We start from the raw sequence: 20,862 nt of genomic DNA, 5'->3' as shown, positions 1-20,862 counted from the left end.
CGTTGCGACTTGCAGGGATGCTGCATTCAGCAAGGGCTTGCCAGGTCTGTGCTTGTGCAGAAGGTGAAGGCGTGTATCACTGGTGAGCTCTGTGACTCCAGAGGTCCAGGCACCATAAGGCATAACCGGTGGTGGGCAGCTCCGTACGCTGCTCCATGCAGGTCAGGTGGAGTGGTCCAGGCCAGAGGCGAAGCACCGCTCCCTGCCCATGGCTCTCGCAGACCAGGCAGGACCAGTATGTTTTTGGGCTGAAGTTCTCTGACCCGGTCCAGGTCTGCAGCAAGCCAGTGGGTTCTGCACAACATAGCTTTGAATGACAAAAGCAAAATAACAGTTGTTTTAAGATAAAGGTGTCAAGCGATGAAGGACTTTAAAGCATTGATTGTCCTTTATCACAAAGCTTAGAAAAGTACATTTCAGTCTCCTACACCAAGTTGCATAGCAACGCTCCTCATCCTTTGCCAGTGCATCCACGTAACGAGGGTGGATGGAGGTAAAGTCTTGCACACCTGAGGATGGACCTGCCTCGCCTCTGCGGTGAGAAGGACACCAAGGCCTGAAGGGGTGAGCTGCTGTCCTGGTTTCTGCTGGGATACTAAGAAGAAAATTAACTCTATCCCAGCCAAAACCAGGACAGCTGCCCAAAAGCTCCATCAGCCCTAGCGCTAGGACGCATTTTACACTCCAAGTCTGTCTTTGGATCCTGCTTTTCCACCGAAGTCTCCTATTACCATACCAACCTGCCTAGGGAAGATGCTGTTGCACTCCCATTTCCACACACTTTTGGGTTTTCCTTCGGCAGGTGAATGGTGAGTGACACCATAAAATCTTTAAGGCTGTTGCCCAGCTCTCAGATCAGCCCCTGCTGTCCTCACGATGTGAGTGCAGAGGGCTTGGGTAGACTCTGGTGGTACAGGAGTGTGCAAGGTCACTGATATGCTCAGTCTGTGCATGAATACGGAAAATTTTGATTTCACCTCTGTTTCATAGCTAAGATGTTAGTAAGTTGGCTCTTATGTGTGTTTGGAAAAAAATAGTCCTTCGTACATAGACAGCTCTCTTTTAGGACACTTTTAGGACGAGAGGAAGTGGCCTCAAGTTGCGCCAAGGGAGGTTTAGGCTGGACATTAGGAGAAATGTCTTTACTGAAAGAGTGATCAGGCCTTGGAACAGGCTGCCCAGGGACATGGTTGAGTCACCATCCCTGGAGGTATTTAAAAAACGTGGAGATGAGGTGCTTAGGGACATGGTTTAGTGGGCATGGTGGTGTTGGGTTGACGGTTGGACTCAATGATCTTAGAGGTCTTTTCCAACCTGTATGATTCTATGATTCTAAGTATTTGCTGAAAAGAGTGCCCATATGGACATGCAGCATCCTGAAGGTTTATGCCTAAAGAGACTGATTCTGAACAGTGCACATGCCATGGTAGAGGTGTAAAAACATAAGGAGGGGGAGGGATATTGAGCTCCTTTCACACACTGTATGGGCTTGGGTGAATGGAGCAACATCAGCTCTGGCAATTCGGGTTGTTCCTCACAGGATCAGAGTCTCGAGCTCGGTCTGACCGTTAATTAGAAATGTTCTGGGAGCTTGCTGGGTGCCCAAAGGCAGGCTGCACCTCTGGCTTCTGTGCTGGGAGAGGAGCATCAGCACATGGAAAGAAACCTTTGTCTTTTGATGAAGTCATGCCTCTGTCTCAACACTTGGAAGATGTTACTGTCCCAGAACAACTCCCTGTCTTGTGGCTCCCGCTGCCACCACCACCGCCAGCCCACTATAACTATTTCTGAAAATCCTCCGGTGTAGACGAGCTTTTAGCTTTAGTGACCTGATTTGAAGGATTTAAAGGTCAATATTTCTACCCGTGCTGGTAGCCTACTGGGATTATTATCACCTGTCACGAGCTCTGGCAATGTGCATCAGCCTGAAGCTTTGGCCGTACAGCAAGTGACGCTTCCAAATTACGAAAGGCTGGGTGGGGAGTACCCCAGCGATGGCAGCTTACATCTATATTTCCATTAGCAACACAGGCTCTGGGCTGCTATTTCAGGTGACTGGTGCTGAAGCCAATTCTACACTGGTGCTGCAGGGCGGAGGGACAGCAGTTGCATCAGTCTGTCTGTACCGTCTCGGTGTTTGTACCTTGGGCTGTCATAGTAACAAACCCCGGGAACAGCCTCCCCCTCCGTCACAGCCTCTCGCTAGAGCGTCACGGGACGGTCAGCGATAAACCCGTGCTCCGGGCTGGGCTGCGGCCAGATGTGCAGTGCTGCAGTTCCTAAAACGCAGGCTCTACTTTGCACCCATCCGGAGCGTGAAGCTACTCCTGCCAGCGAAAGCCAGGACTTGTCCCCTCCTCAGCCGGGATGGGGATGGGGAGCGGGTGCTTTCCCCTGCTGCGGCCGCAGGAGGGGATCCTGCAGTCCCCGCTAAGCCCCTGAAAATCCACAGGAGGCACAGGGAAACCTGAGACTCCCACCTGGCCCTGGCCCGGCCGCACACCGCCAGGATCCCTGCCGGGCCCCAGCCTGCCAGCTTTCCTCTTCTGAACTCTTAAAATAATCCCTGCCTTCGTGAAGTGCTAAAAGCGTTTGTAACAGCCCGTCTCCAGGGGCTGACGAAGCAGATGGGAAGGAAAGGGGCGAGGGGAGAGCAGGGGTAGAAGAGGGAATCGATGTGCGTGGCATGCAGCAGAGGTACAGCTGCCCTGCAGCTCTCCAACTCTCTTTGAAGGAGTAACACGCTGAAGATTGCACCGCTCGTGCCCCACGACCTGGTTCCCCACTGCCTCCGTCTCCTCGTGCCAGGATCTGCTGCGCCGCTGGGCCATGGAGGAGCAAGTGCAGGAGGAGGTGCCGGCAGCCCAGCGCACAGGTCGGTCCTCGGGCGCGCAGCTCCAGAGCCGAGATCGTGCCAGGCTCTTCCCAGGCCAGAGGAGGCCCCCGGGACCTGTCTGGCCGTTCCTCTGGGAGGACGGCTGTCTTCAGCTGCTCTTTCAGTCTAAGAGCATTTACAGATGTCAGCAACGTCTCTTGGCCATGGTTCCCACAGGAGGCCACCACCCTGTGCGGGAAGGAGAGGTGTTCAACACGCGATACCAGGCTCTGCGCAAGCTGGGCTGCGGTGCCTTTGCCACCGTCTGGCTGTGCCAGGACATGAGGTGAGGGGCCCACCAGCTTTCGGGGAGGCGGGAAGGGGTGGCTGATCTCCTGGGGAGGACCTGCCCCTCTTGCAGAAGCAGCAGAGCACAGCTGCCTGCCTGGGAGCACATCGGCAACCCCCAAGCACGGGGCAAACCTGGCAGCGAGATTGGTGGGGTGCAATGAGCAGAGCTGGTCCCCAGAAACCAAAGAACATGGATGAGGTGGGATCCGCCCTTGCTCTGCATTTGCTCTTCTCATTTAGACTCGGCAGTGTCCACGCTCTGCCTTTCTCTCTCCAGCCCCTTGCTGGTCCCTGGGGCAGCCGCGCTGCCAGATGCCGGCAGCATCGCCAGGAGGGATGCCCGCGGGCCTGGCATGCTGCAGACCAAGGGCAAGGCTGGTTGCAGGAGGGCAGCACCCACCCGCGGAGCCCAGGGCTGGGTGACTGGGAGAAGAGGAGGTGCTGCTGGTTAGGGCCACACTGGCATGTGTTGGCTGGCAGCTGTGATTCCTTTCCCAGGAGGAAGAAACACGTAGCCGTGAAGGTCCTGAAAAGCAGGGAGGGCTTTGCTGAGACTGCCCAGGACGAGGTTGCTCTCCTCCGCTGCGTACGTATGTTCTGGGGCTCTGTGCTTTGCTCCGCGGGGATGGCCACTGAGTTCAGGTCTGAGAATTGGCCTCATCATCCCTTCTCCCTCCAGGTCTCAGTCTGAGGAGCTAGGTGGGGAACAGAAAACAAAAAAAAAGTTAGATAATTCATGGAAATTGCCTTGGCTCAGCACTGGCCTCTGAAACGGGCACCTTCTCCTTACTCCTGTCATACTGGGACATGCTGGCTGTGTCCCGCTTGCCCTGTCAGCCCATTTCTTTCAGCTGAGACCAAAATCCAGTAAATTGGAGGAACCTGCAGAAGAATAAGGCAGATAACCAACAGAAAAAAGTGGTAATGTTCTTAAGCAGGAGATGGGAGTGTGTTCACTGTATTTGTGTCGTTCCCAGCTCAGAGAGCATTGCTCTATCACAACACTGATACTGAAGTAAAAGGAAATATCTGGAAAAAAAAAAAATGCAGGATGTAGCAAAAATATAATAAACCTCTGAAGTCAGAAAGCTTCCTCCTGCCTTTGCTAATGGATGTGGTAATTAGGCGCCTGTAGCTGGGTCTCAGCTAGTTGCCTTTGAAGGTGGCTTGACCTGCTGGTTCTAGACCTGCTCATTCTAGAAAGCTCGTGGTTACAATTCTTCGAGTTTGCCTAAATACAAAGTTACATCAGCTTTAGATGACTAAAAGCCATTAAATTTTGCATTTCAAATTACTCTGAGGCCTTTCTCCAACAGGTTTGAGAAAGGTTTAGTTTGCACCTGTAAATCTGTAGGCCCTATCCAAAGGGACCGCAGCCAGACTTCGTGATGCAAGAGGAAGTACCAAGTGGCACTAATTTAATGTAATCAGAGGGCTGCTTTTCCACACATCAGCACAATCCTGTGTATAGACCGAGCCTTACTCTTAATTTATTACTGATTCTCTCCGAAAGACATGCCTTCCCTTCAGCAGAATATAGCTGGTTCCCAGGGCTGTTCCCACCGGCACAAGGTGGTCGGTGCCTGCGGAGCTGCCAGGAGAGGCAATCTGGTCTCTCCTGCTGCCAGGGCTGCTCACCTCTGTCGTGCCAGCACAAACCTCCTGGCGCTGGTGCAGGCGGATCTGGCAGCTGCACAACATGCCAAACCAAAATCCCAACAGTTATGGCTGTGAGGAGAAAAAAAAGTGTGAATTGCTGTACCAGGATCAGTGCTCTGTGGAGCAAACTCCCGATACACCTTGCCACGCAGGTGTACGGGGCTGGCGCAGGAGCTGGGGGCACCGTAGCACCCGTGCCTGGGCAGACCCAGGGTCACCCAGCCCAGCACCCTGGGCCAGCAGCAGATATCCAGACAAGGGTACGGACAAGCTAAGCACAGGGTGCTGCTGCCCCTGAATGCTCCCCAGCAGTTTCCAGCTGGAGATTTCTTGGGCTAAGGGTGATGTCTGTGCGGGCAGTAATTCTCAATGGCTTTACTTTCAAGAGACCTGCGAGCTTCAGCATCTGCAGCCTCCTGTGACAAGAACTGCCACCAATTACCCATGTGCTGCGTGAAGACCCATCTCCTCTGCTTTGTTTTTGAACTTCCCAAGTGCTAGGTTTGATGCCCCCTGGTTCTTGTACGAAAGATCTGTGTTCATCCCCTCCACAACCACCACCCTGTATCTTATAGATCTCTGCAGTACTTGCCCATAGCCAACCCTTTTTCAGCCCAAAGAAGCCTACTTTGCTGGGTTCCTCCAGACGTGGAAGCTGTGCTCTACCCCAGTAGGACAGGTAGCCTTCGAGTGGCCCAAGACAACTACAAGGTCTCTGCCTCTCTGCAACCCCTTGTGAGAAATTGCTGAAGGGAAGGTGTGGGTTTTAAAAGGCGATGTTCCAGCCTGCTACCTCAGCCGGGGAGGGACGGGACCATCCCCGCTCTGAGGAGAATGAGCAGAGGCTGCAGAAGGGCAAAGGAAATGGAGAGCCATTGCTTCTGGGGGCAGGGAGCTGTGGTCTTGGGGGAATCCCCTTCCAGCACAAGCAGGAGCACTTTTTGGGCCTGCATGGGGTAGAATAAGCAGCGGGAAGTGTGCTAGACACTGTTAGCAGGATCGGTTTGAGTTATTTGGACAGTGTGAGGGTGACAATCCCACCTGGTCAAGAGCTAGACAACGTGCAGAAACTCATTCCTTGGTAAGAGACTCCACTTGTGTGTTTGGAGCCTGGTTTTCCTGATGCTGTTTTCACGGGATTTGTTATGAAGTGCTAACTCCTGGAAAAGAAAGTCTGTAGAATGGGATAAAACAGGTGCAAGATGTCCTTGTACATATATATGTCTCTAATTGCAGCTTTCTTGGAATCCTCCCCCTCAGGTGAGCAGTATGAAGAAGAAGGACCGGGCAGGAGAAAACATTGTCTGTTTGTTAGACGACTTCAGAATGATTGGAGAGAATGGCTTCCATATCCTTCTGCTGAGAGTGCTGCAGTTCTGGGTCAGCAAAGCCTGGGCTTGCCTCGGAGCGTCACAGGAAGGTGTAAAACCAAGTGCTGTGCTCCCATGAGCAGGGCAGTAGCTGGACTGGGGCACATGGAGGTGGCTGGAGGGGAGAGGTTGGATAAGGAGATATTTGACTGTTCTGGTGAAGGGCAAAAGGCTGGTGGTAGCATCTTCTCTCTGTTAGTGAATCCCTGACTCTTCCCCACATGTGTGCTTGGTATTTGAGGCGCTGGGTCCTTCCCTGCGATGTCTGATGGGTAACTACGTAGCCCAGGGTCTGCCCTTGCCTTTTGTGAAAAAGTCTTTGCAGCAGGTGAGAACTTAGCTGGAACTGGGTGGGGGCACCCAGGGACTGTTGGCTGGGGAACATGCCATAGACTTCATCCTGGGGTCATCTGCCGTGAACTCCATGACTGCATCTGCAAAGAAAAGGGACAATACAGAGTGCGGGCCCAAGGCATGCATTTTTTTAAGGAAAACAGTAACTATTTCTTTTGGGTATAAGGAGAGAAAACATTAAATAAAATGCAGAGTGGGAAGTCATCACATTCCCATTAACACAGGGGCACTGCGCGTTACTGCCCAAGCCTGTAGTCTCACCGGGTGTAGGAGTCAGGACCACCATGAAGAGTCAGCAGACCTGCACCAGGGGTTCAGGGGTGGCACTTGTGTTCCCATCACCTCAGTAATCATGGAATTCTCCAGCAGTTTTGCTGCTCGCAGGAGCAGCAGGGGGACAAACAGCCTGCCATAGTTATGCTTCTTGTGGGCAAGCCATGTATCTCTCTGCCCTCCCGCTGCCCTGAGAAGTCCCCTCTGGCAGCAATGCCAGAGTGCTGGCATTCGCCTCGGCATCCAGCTGCGGATAGCGCTGGCAGATCTAGCAGCTTTCTGCATGGTGGCACCAAAGGCTGCTCGAGGTCTCCCTCAGGACTGATGTCTTTCCAGGGCTTTCTAAATTGCTGGTTCAGTTGGCTGGTCCTCCACCCATGTTGAGGTTTTCCTGCTCAGAGCCAACCCTTCCTTCATCCCCTGTAAGGATGTGGTGTACTGATCAAACAGACCGTGAAAACTGAGTTTCTTATGTATCGGCTGGGAATAGCTAAGGAATGGGAAACCTGAGTGAGGCCTCAGAATAGCTGAGGCTGAATTACGTTTTGTCTCTCATGCTGAGATTTATCAGAAGTCTGCACACTTGCCAAGATGAAGATTTGCTACCCTGATTCCTGTGCCCTTCTAGGGACACTAAGAAAGAAAACCACTTCCTCCTTCATCCCATTTTCTGGAGTAACCTCTTCTTCCTCTAAAGCAGCTCCACTAACACCTGAATAAGTTATACAAAAAAGTAGTGACATTAATCTACATGCCCCATTTCACACCCAAGCCTTTTGCTTGATCCATTCCCTTATCTGCTTTAATTGCAAAATCTCAGAATCTCTTTTCCCCTTCAGATCAGCACTGGGGCAGTATTTACTTCTGATTCATTCCAGTTTAGCTATTTAAATCTTTCCCCGTGTTTCACAGTTACCATTTAAGGTTGGTATTTCCCCAGGGCTGGTGTTCATCCCAGAATAGAATTTGATAATACAGAGAATATTTGCCAGCCCTTTACGACTGACCAGAGTGTTTAAAAAAAAAAAAATACAAATCTCCCAGCAGCGTTTTCACTGTTATTGATTTCTGATAGCGACTGTTTCTCTGGTAGGCGTTGTTTATCTCTCCCCTGTGACAGGCCAGACTCTCCCTGCTCCATCGTAAGCTGTTCTTTCCCTACATGGCTCTCCTGCACTACCCTTAAGTCCTCTCTAGACGCACTCGCTCATCATCTCTCCCTCCTCCTGTCTGGGTTATGCTGCACCTCTTTTTCTTTCCTTGTACGATGGGATGCCCTCCCATGCCATGTCATTCTATAATCGGCCCCCAACTTCCATTCAAATGATAATCAGCAGGAAGGCATGGTGGTCCGAGGACGAGGACGTAACAGCCACACGAACAGGAGTGTTTTTTCGGGAGAAAGTTCAGCTTTGTGATCATAATGCCTCCCCGTAGCCCTATCCTCTTTCCATCTCTCCGGGCTTGCCCATCCAGGCCGACACCTGTGTATTTTCACACTGCCTTCTGCTGCGTGTCACCCCCCAGCTCCCCCAAACAGCCCCTTCTCCCCTGGGCTCCCCAGGCCCCCTCTCGCTTGGCGTGCTGGGCACGTGGGGCTCCGGCAGCCGCTCCTCCTGCCGCCTCTCGCGATGAAACCCCTTGTGCCTGCTCCCACAGGGCCACCCCAGCCCATGCCACCGCTCTGCTGGCTGCACCTCCAGCTCAGTACAGGGCACTCGCTACACAGGAACAATTTATTGCAGAGAGTTATCATCAGTGCCCCCTTTCTCCAACATCAGAACATCCACAACTTGCATATCTACTGTGCCTGGCTGCTCTGACAGCTGCTGGGGCAGGGGAGGCGGTGGGGACCCTCGCGTTGCTGACGTGACTTGCTGCCCACTTGCCCAGGTGCTGGCAGGGCTGCATTTCCTGCACAAGCGCTGCCGCATTATCCACGCGGACATCAAACCGGAGAATGTCTTGCTGTACGGACATGACAAAAGCCTCCAAAGGCTTCTGCCCGATACGTTCGACTGTGGCCAGAGAACAGATTTGAGGCTAAAGGGACCAGGTGAGCACTCCGGGTTTTTTTTAACAAGAAAAGGGACTTACGTGTTTATTGCCAGGAGGGAAACAGAGAGGCAGCAGGTACAGATATCTTGGGAAAGGTTCCCGTCTCCTGCAACAGCCAGTACAAAACAGTACGGCCAGCTTATGCTGTTGAGAGGCCTCCCTGTCTCTGCTTAACACAAACGTCAGGCTGCGCAGCTGCAAGGCACCTACAGAAACGTGGTCTTGCAGGTAGGTTTGTGTGGAGGACAACTACAGATCACAGGCATCTGTAACAGCCCCACCACGACCTCAGAGCTCATTCTTATGGCTTAAGCACAGGATAGTTCCCTTGTGTCTGGTGTTTTCAGCCACTGAAAGGTTTACATACAAAATGGTTTGATCAGAAAGCTGTACGACACTTTTGCTCTTTGTTTCCCGTATTTCTGAGATTTGTGGGAAACTTGTGTGTACTGCTAATCTTCAAGGCCTTTTGAGACATAATTTATTTGCAGAGAATGGTGTGAATATCGGATAAGACATAGGGCTAGAGAGTTTCTCGAGAGATCAGCTCATCTCCCAGCAATGAGACCCTTTATATTATCCTCGCACAATGTTTTCCCATGAGTATTTCTCCCATGACAGCGCTGTTTTGTCTCTCAAACTCTGGGGCAATCAGGGAATGCTAAATTAGTGACCAAGTCTTTTGCTTGGAGCAGAAAAGTATAATATTAGGCATAGACTGACAGCTCACTGTAAAGCATAAACGAAAAATTACCCTTTTCTGGGGTCATATGAAAATGTAACCTTTACGGTGCTTGCCAAGCAGGCCGTGTCCAAGGTCTGTGACAGCCAGGATTGCTGAAGGCTAAGGACGCATGACAGATGTTTTGTGTCTGACTAGGATGTGCTCTCCTCTGGGCCCACAGCAATTTAACCTCAGTGCTAGAGGAACCTTGCAGCAGGACAGGAGCACGTGGTCACACCGCTTCACTCCAAGCTACTGTCCTCCCAAACATCCTCTTAGATTTTGACTTAATACCAGCTCTTCCTTTGTGTTTCCTCAAAAACCAGAGGTGGCATTTTATTGATGATAAAAAGCAGTTTATGACCTTTTAGGTTGAAAAACTTCAAAGGCAGGCATAGATGCCTCTCCTGTGGTAAGTGATGCATACCTGTTGTTTTGGAAAGACCTGATTTCTCTCTGTCCTTTCCATCTAGGCAATCGATTGGAAGAACCAGATTTAATGAGCATAGAAGTGAAAATTGCAGATCTGGGCAGCGCGTGCTGGACAGTGAGTCTGCTCCAAGTCTCAATCCCATGTTGATGCGGGATGCTGTGTGCTTGTTTCCATCCCACCTTGGGCATCTGTCCTTTTACAGCTGAACAGCTATTTCAGTGTGCTAAAGAGATGCCGATTTCAGGGGGTGTTATATTCAGCACTCCCAGCTCAGAGCTGGGCCCTGTGCTCCTGGAGACACTGTTCAACTTCGGACGTTTCGTCAGCTTGCAGTTAGTCCCTACAATCAGTGTGAAATGTTGGGAGATAAATTCACCCCGGTGTCAGCAGGGCTGACAATGTGCCTGCCGTGCCCTGCGCAGAGTTTAGTACACGCGTTCGGTTCTGCCCCGCAGTGTCCTCCTCACTGTGCGGGAAGCTTGTGACCACAAGCGTCGCTGTTCCTCGTTTATGGACGTTAACCAAAGCGAGTTTGTTTCTGTTTCAGTACAAGCCTTTTTCCAAGGAGATACAGACCCAGCCATACCGTGCCCTGGAAGTGCTTCTTGGATTAGACTATGGCACTCCTGCGGATATCTGGAGCACGGGCTGCCTGGTAGGACAGGGGACAACGCTGTGCGTGCATGGGAGGTGACAGACGCTAACAGGTCAGGGCTGCATATCCTCAGCACCCACCTATACCCACTGCATGGGGAGCAAGACTTCTTGCTGAGAAGGAGAAAGGGGCTGTCTGCACTTATTCACTTTGGATTGAAAGTATGCTGCTAATTAGTTTAAGCTATAAGGCAATTCACATTCCACGTATGTTAACTCAGAGACTTGACTGAATCAGGCACATACTGCTTTTCATCCTGATGGAGCTAAAAGTGCTGTTTCACCATGGCACGGATCAAACCAGTGTGAATATTTCCGTATTTTAGGATCAGTTTTGTGTGATAACAAGGGAAATTGGTACTATCAGTTAATGGGAAGAAAAATTCCAGGTCAGTTAGTGAATTAACAATGCTCCTCCCTTTCTAGGCATTTGAAATGGCAACTGGGGAGTGTCTATTTGATCCTCAACCTGGGAAATATTTCTCCAGAGATGATGGTAGGACTCCATCAGTTTTATTCATTTCGCTGACATAAGTGTCACAATCTTTGCATCTAGATGTGTTTTCTCTCCCTCTATCTAGATCATGTTGCTCGTATTATTGAACTCCTGGGAAGAATTCCTCCTCAAATTGCTTTCTCCTGGAACAAGTCAACAAAATTTTTCAACAGGCCAGGTAAGAATTGGAGTAAGGAAGTTTACTCTAAAAAACACTGGATCTCTGACACACTCCTACTCAGCTTACACAGTTTTCACCCCAAAAGTTATGTTACACAACGCAGGCTACAAGCAGGGACAGAAGACAAGGGGAGATTTCATAAAGAGCAGTAACACTCCCTGCCCTGCCTACCTTTGCAATCCAGGAGTGTTCCAGGGATGAATGCAAAATCCTGAAAAACAGTCATAGCAAACACCCAACAGGGAAAACATTTCCATTCTTTCTCCTTTGGATTTGGAGAGAATGGAAATATGGACAGAAAATAGCTACGTGCCAGGAAGGCTGAGGAGTGCGTAACTGGCTGGATTTCACCCGTTCACTGGCAGAGAATGATGATGGTCAGGAATGGGGCACTCATATCCTTCCAACGTGGCTGCTATATTTAGTCTTCTGACCCAACTGTAACGTCTCTTCTGTTTTATTCTCCCCAATTCCTTTCCCTTTGACTCATTAGGCTTGAAGTCCTTGTCTTTGACTTCAAGGCATCACATGACACCATCCTTCTGCAATTTAGTCTATCCTCCTCTTTCTCTGCTTTCACGCTCCCCAGCCACAAAGCCTCAGCCTACCCACAATTCATTCAACGTTGAGCGCTAGTCCCATGCTGCAGTTCAACAAGCACCTCCCTGCACATTCAGATTCTTTGCTCACGCTTATTCCTTCTATGGTGCTCAAAAGAAATGAGTTAAAACTAGTTCTTTTTCTGTATTCATTCTCTGTGTGAACCAAACTGGCCTGACCTGAATCACTACATTTACACCATGTACTCCTGGGGACAAGGATACCTTCTCGGTCAGTAGTGGTGCTCTTCTGGGCCCCATGGGCACAAAACAAGTTAAACATTAGCGTCCCTTGAGCTCTGGCACTGAAATGGCCTGATGCATTCTGGGTTGCATGTGGACAGGCAGAGGGAACAAGTGGAAGCAGTGTTGGCACGGCTATTCTGGGAACACTTCATGCACTCTTGGCGTGTTCTCATCTAAGAAGTACTCAGGAACGGGGAAACTCCAAACACTAGCTTGGGAGGATGATTTCTGAGAAACACCCGAGAGCCAAACCTGCAAGGGGCAGTGCAGGTGAAGCTTACAGAGAGGAGGATTCAGAGGTGAAGGAAGGGATCCTTCAGGATGCTTTGGATGAACTGTACGAGGTGAGGAGCGGCGGCCTCTCACTCTTGGAAGTGTCATTAAGGTACTGTGCTTACGCTGTCTTTGCTAGGCGCCCTTCTGCGGATCTCCAGACTTTCCCCCCGCAGTCTCCACAGCATCCTGGTGGACAGGCACAACTGGACAAAACAGGAGGTTGTTCCCTTCACCGGCTTCCTCCTGCCCGCACTGCAGTACGCACCCGAGCGCCGCGCCACAGCCGCCCAGTGCCTGCAGCACGCGTGGCTGAACGCCCCGTGACCGGCCCCTCGCCTCCGGCCCCGCGGGGAGACCGCCGCCCCTGCCCGGCAGCTCCCGGCAGGCAACCACGGCACCTGCGCCGGAGCCGCCTCTCCCCGCCCCGCAGCTCTGCGGGCCCCGCGAACGCGCTCCGTCCCCGCCGCAGCGGCCGGAACCGCCCTCCCGCGGGGGTGGCGGTGGCGGCGGGCGGGGTGTGCCGGGGCTGGCTGCCATGGTGGGGGGCGCTGCGCACAAGATGGCGGCGGGGCCGGGCCGCCCCTCAAGCGCTGGCGGCTCCTCAGCCTCCCGCGGCTCGGCTCGGCGCGGCTGCCCGCCCACCTGCCACCCCCGGTACGCGGCACAGCCTCCTCCGAGCGACCCCAGGAGCGGGGTGGTGGCCGCCGCCCCCTCTGCGCAGCCTCCAGCTTTGTTGGCAGCTCCTCCCGCACTCGGGCTCCATTCGCCTTCCTTAAACGTCCCTTCAGTTCGTGTGGTCCGCGCGCAGCGTTAATTGGAAGCAGTAATTAACGTCCTATGGTCTCGAAGTCCCTAAGGCTGTTCAAGCGGGGGACAAGGGCAGGGAGGCCCTTTCCGTGCCCGCCTGCGCCTGGCCTTCCTTGCGGGGCGCCCGTTCCCCGGCAGCGGGAGGGACCGCTGGCCTGCGGCGCAGCCTGCCTTCCCCCGCTGGGCCAGGAGGACGGCGGGTCGCTCCGCACACCCCTCCCGCGGAAAGTCGCGACGGCCCTCCGCATCCTCTCAACGGAGAGGCGGTCACGGGCACCGAGCCCCAGCACAGGCAGAGCTCCTCGGCTGGGCACAGGCACCCACCCCGTGCCGCAGCGTCCCTCCCGCCCGGCTTAGCGGCGCTCAGCCTCCCGCACCCGCGCCCCTCCTTCCTGCCGCCCCTCCCGCCGAGAGGCCGCTCCGCCGCCTCGGGCAGCCGGCCCCGCGGTCAGCGCCCGACGCCCTGTGTTTGGGGCTCCGGGGACGGAGAACCAGCCAGCTCCGGCTCCAGCGGTGCGCTGGCCCCTCTCCCCGCTGGCCCCGGCCTGTGGGGGTGCGCGGAAGGCGGCAATCCCGGCGCGTCCTGCCCCCCTCGCCTCAGGAGGGCCCGCCGGAGCAGAGCAGCTCCGTGGCGCGGCACCCGCGCTCCGCGAGGCCCGAGGGGGAGGCAGCGGTGGCGGCCGCCGAGGGAGCGGGCCCGCGGGGGGCCAGGCGGCGGGCTGCCTTCCCGGCTTCCCTGACGGGACCCCGGCTTAGCGGCCGCCCCCTCCCCCCGCGGCGCGGACGTGCCGAGCGGCAGGCCCCGCACCCGCGCCGCCGCGCATGCGCCCTGCGCCCCCCTTCCCCCCCATCCGGTCCGCGCATGCGCGGCGCAGCGGCGGCTGCCGCCCAGGAATCCCGGCCGCCCGCACCGCCCCTTCTTTCTGCCACGTGTCCCGACGCGGGAGTTACCCCGCGGAGAGCGGCGCCTCGGCGGGGGCGGTGACGGGCCCCGCCGGCCCCGCCCCTCGGCACGTAGCGCGGCTCGGCCGGCAGGCACTGTCGCAGCTCGCCCGGCTGCACCGCGTCGGCTGGCGGGCCCCCCCTCCCCACTCCAGCCGCCGACTGGCAGCTCCACGCGCCAATGGGGGGCCAGGACCGTGGGGCGAGCGGTGGGGCGTACGCGCGGCTCCCCATGAGGCGGGAGCGCGGGCGGGGCCGGGCGGCGAGGACACCAATGGCAAGCGTGGGTGGGTGGGGCGTTGGCGGCGGCGGGCGTCCCGGCGGGGCGGGGCGTAGCGCCGTGGCAGCCAACGGGGAGGGGGAGTGGGCGTGTCCGGGGCGCCCCTGGCGCCGGCGCCGGGGATCCCCGTGCGCCCAGTGCCGTTTCCGCCCGGCCTGGGGAGAAGCCGCCGCTACTGCTGCCAGGGGGAGGGGCTGGCGCCGCGGCCGCCGCCGAGGGCTTGCTCCCGCCGGCTGCCCAGGAGACGCCGTGGCGCTGAGCCGGGCCTAGTGCCGCGCGGGGGCCCGGGGAACGGGCCGGCCAGGTAGGCGCGGACGGGCGGGGACCGGCCGTGCCCGGCGGTGGGGCTGGCGGGAGGGAATGCTGGGGCGGGCGGGAGGGCGGGCGGCCGCGGGGGGCTCCCGGCGCGGCCCGCGGCCCGGCGCTCCGCCCTGCCCTGCCTCGGGGGCCCAGGCGTCAGGGCCCCGCCGTGGTGGTGGGGCAGCGGCCCGGGAGGCCCGACCCGACCCGACCCGGCGGGGGAGGCCCGGCCCGGCCCGGCGGCGCGGGCCATCATGGCGGTCCCGGTGGTGCACGCCCGCCCGCGGCGGCCGGGCTCGGGCCGGTGGTGGCAGGCCGGTGCGGGGCCGGGGCCGGGCCCGGCCGTGGGGCTTTGTCGGTGGAGGCGAGCTCCGGGGAAGCCCCGCTGTAGGCTGGCCTCCTTCGCTCCTCATTTTTCCCTTTATTGTCGCGGGGGGCCTCGGGGGTCGTTGTCCGTCTCGGGGCAGCCCGCTCCGGGCCGCCGCTGCCTGCCCCCGCCGCCGCTGCCCGCCCCGAGCCGCCGGCCCCTCCGGGCCCCGGGGGAGGCGGTGTTTGACCTGCATTTTCTGCTTTCTCATGGTGCCTGTGCGGCGTCTTCCCCCGTAACCCCCCGCTCCCGGCTCGCCCGGCGCCGGGGGGCTGCAGCGCGGATTCTCCCGCATTTCCTCGCCCGTCACGCGTGGCCGCCGCGGGGTGGGTTGCCGGCCGCGCTGCCCGCGCCCCGGCCCCGCTCCGACCCCCGCCGCCTTCTCTCCGACGGCACCGGCAAGGTCACTGTCGCCTGGCGGCTCGTCCTTGGGTGCCGGTGACCGGAGTTCACCGCCGGGTCGGGCGGGGAAGCGGCGGCGGGCAGCGTCTCGCCGTCCCCGGGGGGAGGGAAGGAGGCGAGGTGCGAGGCCGCGTGTGGTCCGGTGGAAGCGGGGAAATGGGTGTAGCGGCGGGGGGGGGGGTCACAGCCGCTTCCCGGCCGTGTCCCCGCGCTCCTCTGCCAGAAACCAGGATCCCCGTGGGGGCTTTTGGGGGGCGGGGGGGGGGGGGATTTCTACGGGTGTGTCGAGGGCACGGGGTGCTGCAGGGCTGCGGTGGCTGCTGCGGGCTCTGGCCATGATGTAATGGGAGCGGTGAGGGTTCGGCCGGGCCAGGGGCGCGGGGGCCAGGGCCTCTCCCTGTGTGAAGGATGCAGCTGGGTCTCGAAGAACTTGATGTTGGTGTCCGATGTTGTGCCGGTACATCGTGGATTTCAGACGGTTCCCCCCCACCCTGGCTGGGTGTTACTGCCATAAGGCAAAACCTAAACCCAGAAAAGGAATTATCTATTTCTTTCAGTAGAAACAGGAGATTCCCCTTTTCACTTGGATAGGAAATACTAGGATTTTTTTTTTTTTCTTCTTGTGGTTGACCCAGGAAGTCATCTTGTCGCCAGCCTTCTGGTTTTTTTTTTTTGCTCTAGAGGTGCAGGGAGGAGGGTGTTGCTTTGCTCTGGATCCTGTGGGTAAGCGTTGAAGGCAGTGACAGCAGCTGCTGTTGGCTCTGGAGCGCTGGTTGCTATGAGAGAAGCTTCAGTAGACTTGGCTGCTATCTCCAGGGAAGGACAGCAGAGCAGCCTCCATTAGTGTGGTGGTGGAGAGATGGCTGGCTCACGTTCAGCAAAGGGCTTTACTTTTCGGGCCGTTTCCACAGGTCCAAAGCAGAAGCAGGGGTATGTTTGGTCCGGTGAGACAAAAACCTACAAGGTGGGTTTAATCACTGTTCTTGAGTTAATGGAATTGCATTAAAGTGTGGGCTGGAAACCTCGAGTTACCCTTTCCAGGTATTTTGGTCCGTGTGAAAAGTAGGACAGTGAGAATTGATAGGATCTTCCTGTTAACTGAAGGCTGCAGTCATGTCTCTTTTGAACTCCAGTCTCCTTTCCAGCCAGTAACAGAGCCAGATGCTTTTCTTATTGTTTGTATGTCTCCTTCCTCCCCTTCCATCGCCTGGGCCCCACTTGCCTTATTGACTGGAATTTCTGCTGTGTGCAGTGGGTGTGTGCAGCAGACACCAGCCTGCTAGTGCTGAGAAGGGATTTTCCATTCACAGACCAGGGAACAGTCAAAATAAAGGCCCGGCTCAACTTTGGGACTGCAAGTAGAAAGCAGGGAGAGGAGTTTCCCTCTGCTGCAGAATAAAATTTGTCCTCTCTGCTTCTTAGGCAGTTGTATGTCAAAATGTATGGAAAATGCTGCTCTGCTGTGGAATAGGGAGGTGAAACCTCCTGTGAATAATGGGGAAGATTCCTCTCTTTCAGTTGACTCAAATGCTTGATGAAGGAACAGTTTGCAGGAGGCCATTTTTGACGTGACTATGTATTGTGGAATCTGCCAGCTTCTATCCCCACACTCTGTCTACTTGACTGCGATAGCTTCCTTTTTTTTTTTTTTTAAGGAAGAATGAGTGCCTTTCTTATCTGCTTAACTAACCATTTGGCACTGGCTGCTGTCTGTATGATACTGTATTGTTGACTTGGAGCTGTTGGTGTATTCCAGTGCATTTGTTAAAGATGAAACTTAGTTGGAGTATGCAGTATGGGAAATGGGAATACATTAGCATTAGAAAACAACTGCCATCTTTGTAAACTAACGCCTATAATGGGGAGCCCTTGCCCTGGCCTGAGTTACCAAACTCGGAATTACTATGAGCTTGAAGCAAAAATTCCAGGACCAGAATAATGTGAGAGAGATTAAAATATGCCTTTAAATCCGCCTGACTGGCAGCAATCATGTGGTAGATGCCAAGCTCCGAGTAGCTCTTATATTTGAGGATCTGTAGCATCCAAATTGTTTCACAAGGTGGGGTGAGCAACTTTTAACCCACCTAAAATGCATCCATCACCGGGGCTGAATGGTATCTGCTGCCTAGCATGACATGACATGACAACAGTAGTGAATTTAGGTTTTTGTGAGTACCGAAACTAGCTCCTCAGTTTAATAACATATGGCAAGTGATCTTCATGGCCCCTTAGTCTTTGCTTACAGTCTCTGTACGTTGTTTATAGTCTCTCTGTATGTTGTAATGGGGAATTAATCCGCTGCCTCCCACCCTGTTGAATAACTGGCACCGCTTTGACAAGGCCCTGGCTTTTCGTTTTACTGTCATATCCCAAGTGACCTGAAAGTAATATTCCTTAGCTAATGTTGTCAGAGGTTTCACCACCCCAAGGTGAGGCAATGAAATCTCACGTACATTTAAATCCGTTTTTAGAAAGGACTCAGTTACAGCCAGATCTTAGTTTGAAAAGTAATAGGTCAAAGTTGAAAAAACCCATAGGAAAGAGATGGCTTTGAACTGGCATCTCAGAATGTGCAAAAGTTTATGCTCTTTTTCTGGGGCTGGGGGGGGGAATCCAGCAACAACTGCTGATTTAAATTTTCCAGTTGTTCCCTGAAGTAAAAAACCAGTATTTTTAATTCAAACTTCCAGGTGCGAAGCATGCAGGGGAGAACTAAATGTGTGATGTCCCAGCCATGTAATTTATTAGTCTGACCGCTCTATTCTTTCTCCCATTTTGGGTGATCAGACTTTTACAAACTTGTTTTGAATGATGTGATGAGATTAAAATATTTCTATCTATTCTAGCAATAGTAAAACAAATATAATGAGTGTTCAGAGGTTTGAAACTTAAAAAATCATTGGTCTCATGGCAATATTACTGTATTACAGATGCACATTTGTGTTCTTACTCTGGTGCTGCTTGTGTGTGTAACTCTGAAATCTTGCCAGTGAAATCTTGTTATGTGCAGTATATAAGAAAGGTCGCAAAAGGCAAAGATTTTTTTATATATACAAGATGTAGTAGCAGTACTTGAGTTGAAAGCGTTAAATGTATGTTCAAATGTATAGTATGTGAGATATTAAGTCTCAATTGCCCCTATGAAGCTTAAGCTGCTATTTGATTTTAAAATAAAGACTTTGTTGCATTTTACTTGTCTATTTAGTTTTTTCTCTTCCAAATTAAAAAAAAAAAAAAAAGCTATGGATGTTAAAGCTGTTACAGATTCTACAGCCAGTCTTTGGCTTCCATGACTGACTTGTGGCAAGAGTTAGTGCACAGTAAGTTTGCACTTACATTGTTAGAAACAGTTTTGTATAAATCTGTCTTAGCCTAAACTTTTTGCTTATTTTGATCATGGAAGAAGCCGCAGACTGTAATGCAGCAAGACTTCAACATCTTGAAACTGTGGGAGCTGAGGGGTTTTTTCCACTTTTTTCTTAATTCCTTATTGAAGTTGCTGGGGGTTTGTTGGGTTTGTTGGATTTTTTTCACAGGATTTGCTATTTTGGTGGCAATTTTCCAGTATTCCTGTAGCAAATCAGCCGAGCAGCGGCCCCTGTCCCTGCTGAGCAGGGAGAATGTGCAGCGCTCCTGGCCTCCCCGCTGAGCTCACGCAGGGGTGGGACTTGCTAAGCTGCTGAAATCGCAGCTAATGCCCACTGAGCATGCTGAGAAACAGTTTTTCAACTGCTCCTAGTTTAAATTTTTTTTTCTTCTATAATTAGTAAAGATGCTCTTTGTCTCGGAGGATGATCTGCACGACAAATCAGGAGATTCTTGTTCATCGTCCCCTTCCCTGCCGCCCAAGCTGGTAGTGAAGTATTATTTTCCTGTAACAAAAATAGCTAAAGGGATTTTTCCCTCACTTCAACTGATGAGTCTGAACTTGAAAAGCTGTAGCCCAAAAGAAGAAATCTGCAGCGAATAATAGCCCTAATGCTAGTTTTTGTTGCCACAAGCCCTATAGGAGCGTCAGTATTGTTGTTTAAATTGTAAATCTGCAACTTTCTGATCCTTAAATCTAATTTAAATGCTTAAACAGTAGAACAAACAAATTATATTTTTAAATAATAAATTTGAGAAAGAAAAGCTTTCTTGGTGAGTTTTATTTTCCTCCTACCAAACACACACAAAACCCAATTATTTTAATGAGCAATATGGGAAATGCTCAGAAAAGTGTACTGATGTGCTCAGACTTCAAGGTGAAAAAATGTGGGAGGACTTGTCAGCAGTTTGAGTGGCAAGCTTTTAGTGAGCAGAAGTAATTTATTTTGTGGTCAAGAATCTAATAGTCCCACATTCACCAAACATGAAGAAAAAAGGGGGAACGAAGAGGGAGGAACATAGAAGAGTAGCATTGAGAAATAGTCAGGAATTTGGCTTTTAGAGTGAAGTTTAGAAGTGATCTGTTGTTTATGCTGAAGTTTAATCCTTATAAACTTGATAATGTAGACAGGTCTTGCATTCCTCTCCGAGGGTCACGGAAGGGCTAAGTTTAGCAAAGGGGAGGTATCCCAAGCAGTCAGATCTATGCAGTTTTCAAGGCAGCAAATGTTTTTGCTTATTCATCCCGTTCTGAACAAGCTTAGTTATTTTTTTCACTTACAAGCAGCCTTTTGAGACAGAATGTGAGTTAGTTTTAAACCCAAAAATGCTTGAGCCCTAAAATATTCCAAAGTAATTTCAGAGTAGAAAGGTCACGGTGCTTTTGATGTGTTCATATTTAGAGCGTGATTACAATTGCAATCATACACATTGACAAGAAGATATTGTCTGGATTTGGTAGCTGCTCATTTAGTGACTCAGGCTTATTCCTGTTGTCCTTACAGAGCTCATACCAGGGTTTTCTTCTGCAGCCTTGTTGATTTACAGGACAAAACTTTTTCAGTGACCGTGCCAGCAGCCCAGAAAACAGTTTGAAGTTCTGATACTGAGAAGAATCCTCTTGACTTTGAAGTGAGCAGTTTGAAATGCAAGTCGTTGATAGGGAAGGAGTGTGAGACCCCGCCATCAGACTTTTTAACAGAACATGCCTGCTGCTGATGATTCAGTAAAAGGAAAAAAAAAAGTCAGGATGCAGCTTGGAGTTTTAGTTTGTCAGTGTTAGATAATGCAGTCTCTTCGTTTTGCATAGACTTTGAATCATGAAAATAGGTGGCCGGAGGACTTTTGAGGATTGTGTTACATGGAAATATTTGGATAAGGAAGCCCATGTAAGACTAGAGGGGGAAAG

At 52.9% G+C, this 20,862-nt stretch overlaps 2 protein-coding genes across 10 annotated transcripts in view; both read left to right on the top strand.

The window, feature by feature from the left end:
- Window positions 1-2,829: 2,829 nt before the first annotated feature.
- LOC142086174 (SRSF protein kinase 3-like) lies at window positions 2,830-13,144 on the top strand. Its single transcript, XM_075158835.1, has 11 exons — window positions 2,830-2,875; window positions 3,053-3,161; window positions 3,665-3,752; window positions 6,086-6,173; window positions 6,417-6,523; window positions 8,716-8,878; window positions 10,078-10,151; window positions 10,585-10,692; window positions 11,118-11,187; window positions 11,273-11,365; window positions 12,626-13,144. Exons 1-11 carry the CDS (start codon window positions 2,830-2,832, stop codon window positions 12,811-12,813), a joined length of 1,134 nt encoding a protein of 377 aa, XP_075014936.1. The 3' UTR covers window positions 12,814-13,144.
- A 1,485-nt stretch (window positions 13,145-14,629) lies between these two features.
- Window positions 14,630-20,862, top strand: part of SETD5 (SET domain containing 5) — a 68,864-nt gene continuing 62,631 nt past the window's right edge. For 6 of the 9 annotated variants that reach the window (XR_012674976.1, XM_075158826.1, XM_075158828.1 and 3 more), the window contains exon 1: window positions 14,651-14,822. The gene's annotated coding sequence lies outside the window, so the exon portion shown is untranslated. Of the gene's footprint in view, window positions 14,823-20,862 lie in introns of all 9 variants that reach the window. The other 3 variants (XM_075158827.1, XM_075158825.1, XM_075158831.1) reach the window with 2 other exon arrangements.

The sequence above is a fragment of the Calonectris borealis genome, chromosome 10 (assembly GCF_964195595.1).
Source record: "Calonectris borealis chromosome 10, bCalBor7.hap1.2, whole genome shotgun sequence".
NCBI classification, from domain to species: domain Eukaryota; kingdom Metazoa; phylum Chordata; class Aves; order Procellariiformes; family Procellariidae; genus Calonectris; species Calonectris borealis.
Note: the sequence above shows the minus strand (reverse complement) of the source record. Positions and strands in the feature narration are given on the sequence as shown.

Excerpts from the sequence above, each read along its gene's own strand:
- LOC142086174 (XM_075158835.1), top strand. The coding sequence starts at position 2,830 with ATGGAGGAGCAAGTGCAGGAGGAGGTGCCGGCAGCCCAGCGCACAG. Across the intron at positions 10,152-10,584 it reads TGGGCAGCGCGTGCTGGACA|TACAAGCCTTTTTCCAAGGA; the intron begins GTGAGTCTGCTC and ends TTTCTGTTTCAG. Across the intron at positions 11,188-11,272 it reads ATATTTCTCCAGAGATGATG|ATCATGTTGCTCGTATTATT; the intron begins GTAGGACTCCAT and ends CCCTCTATCTAG.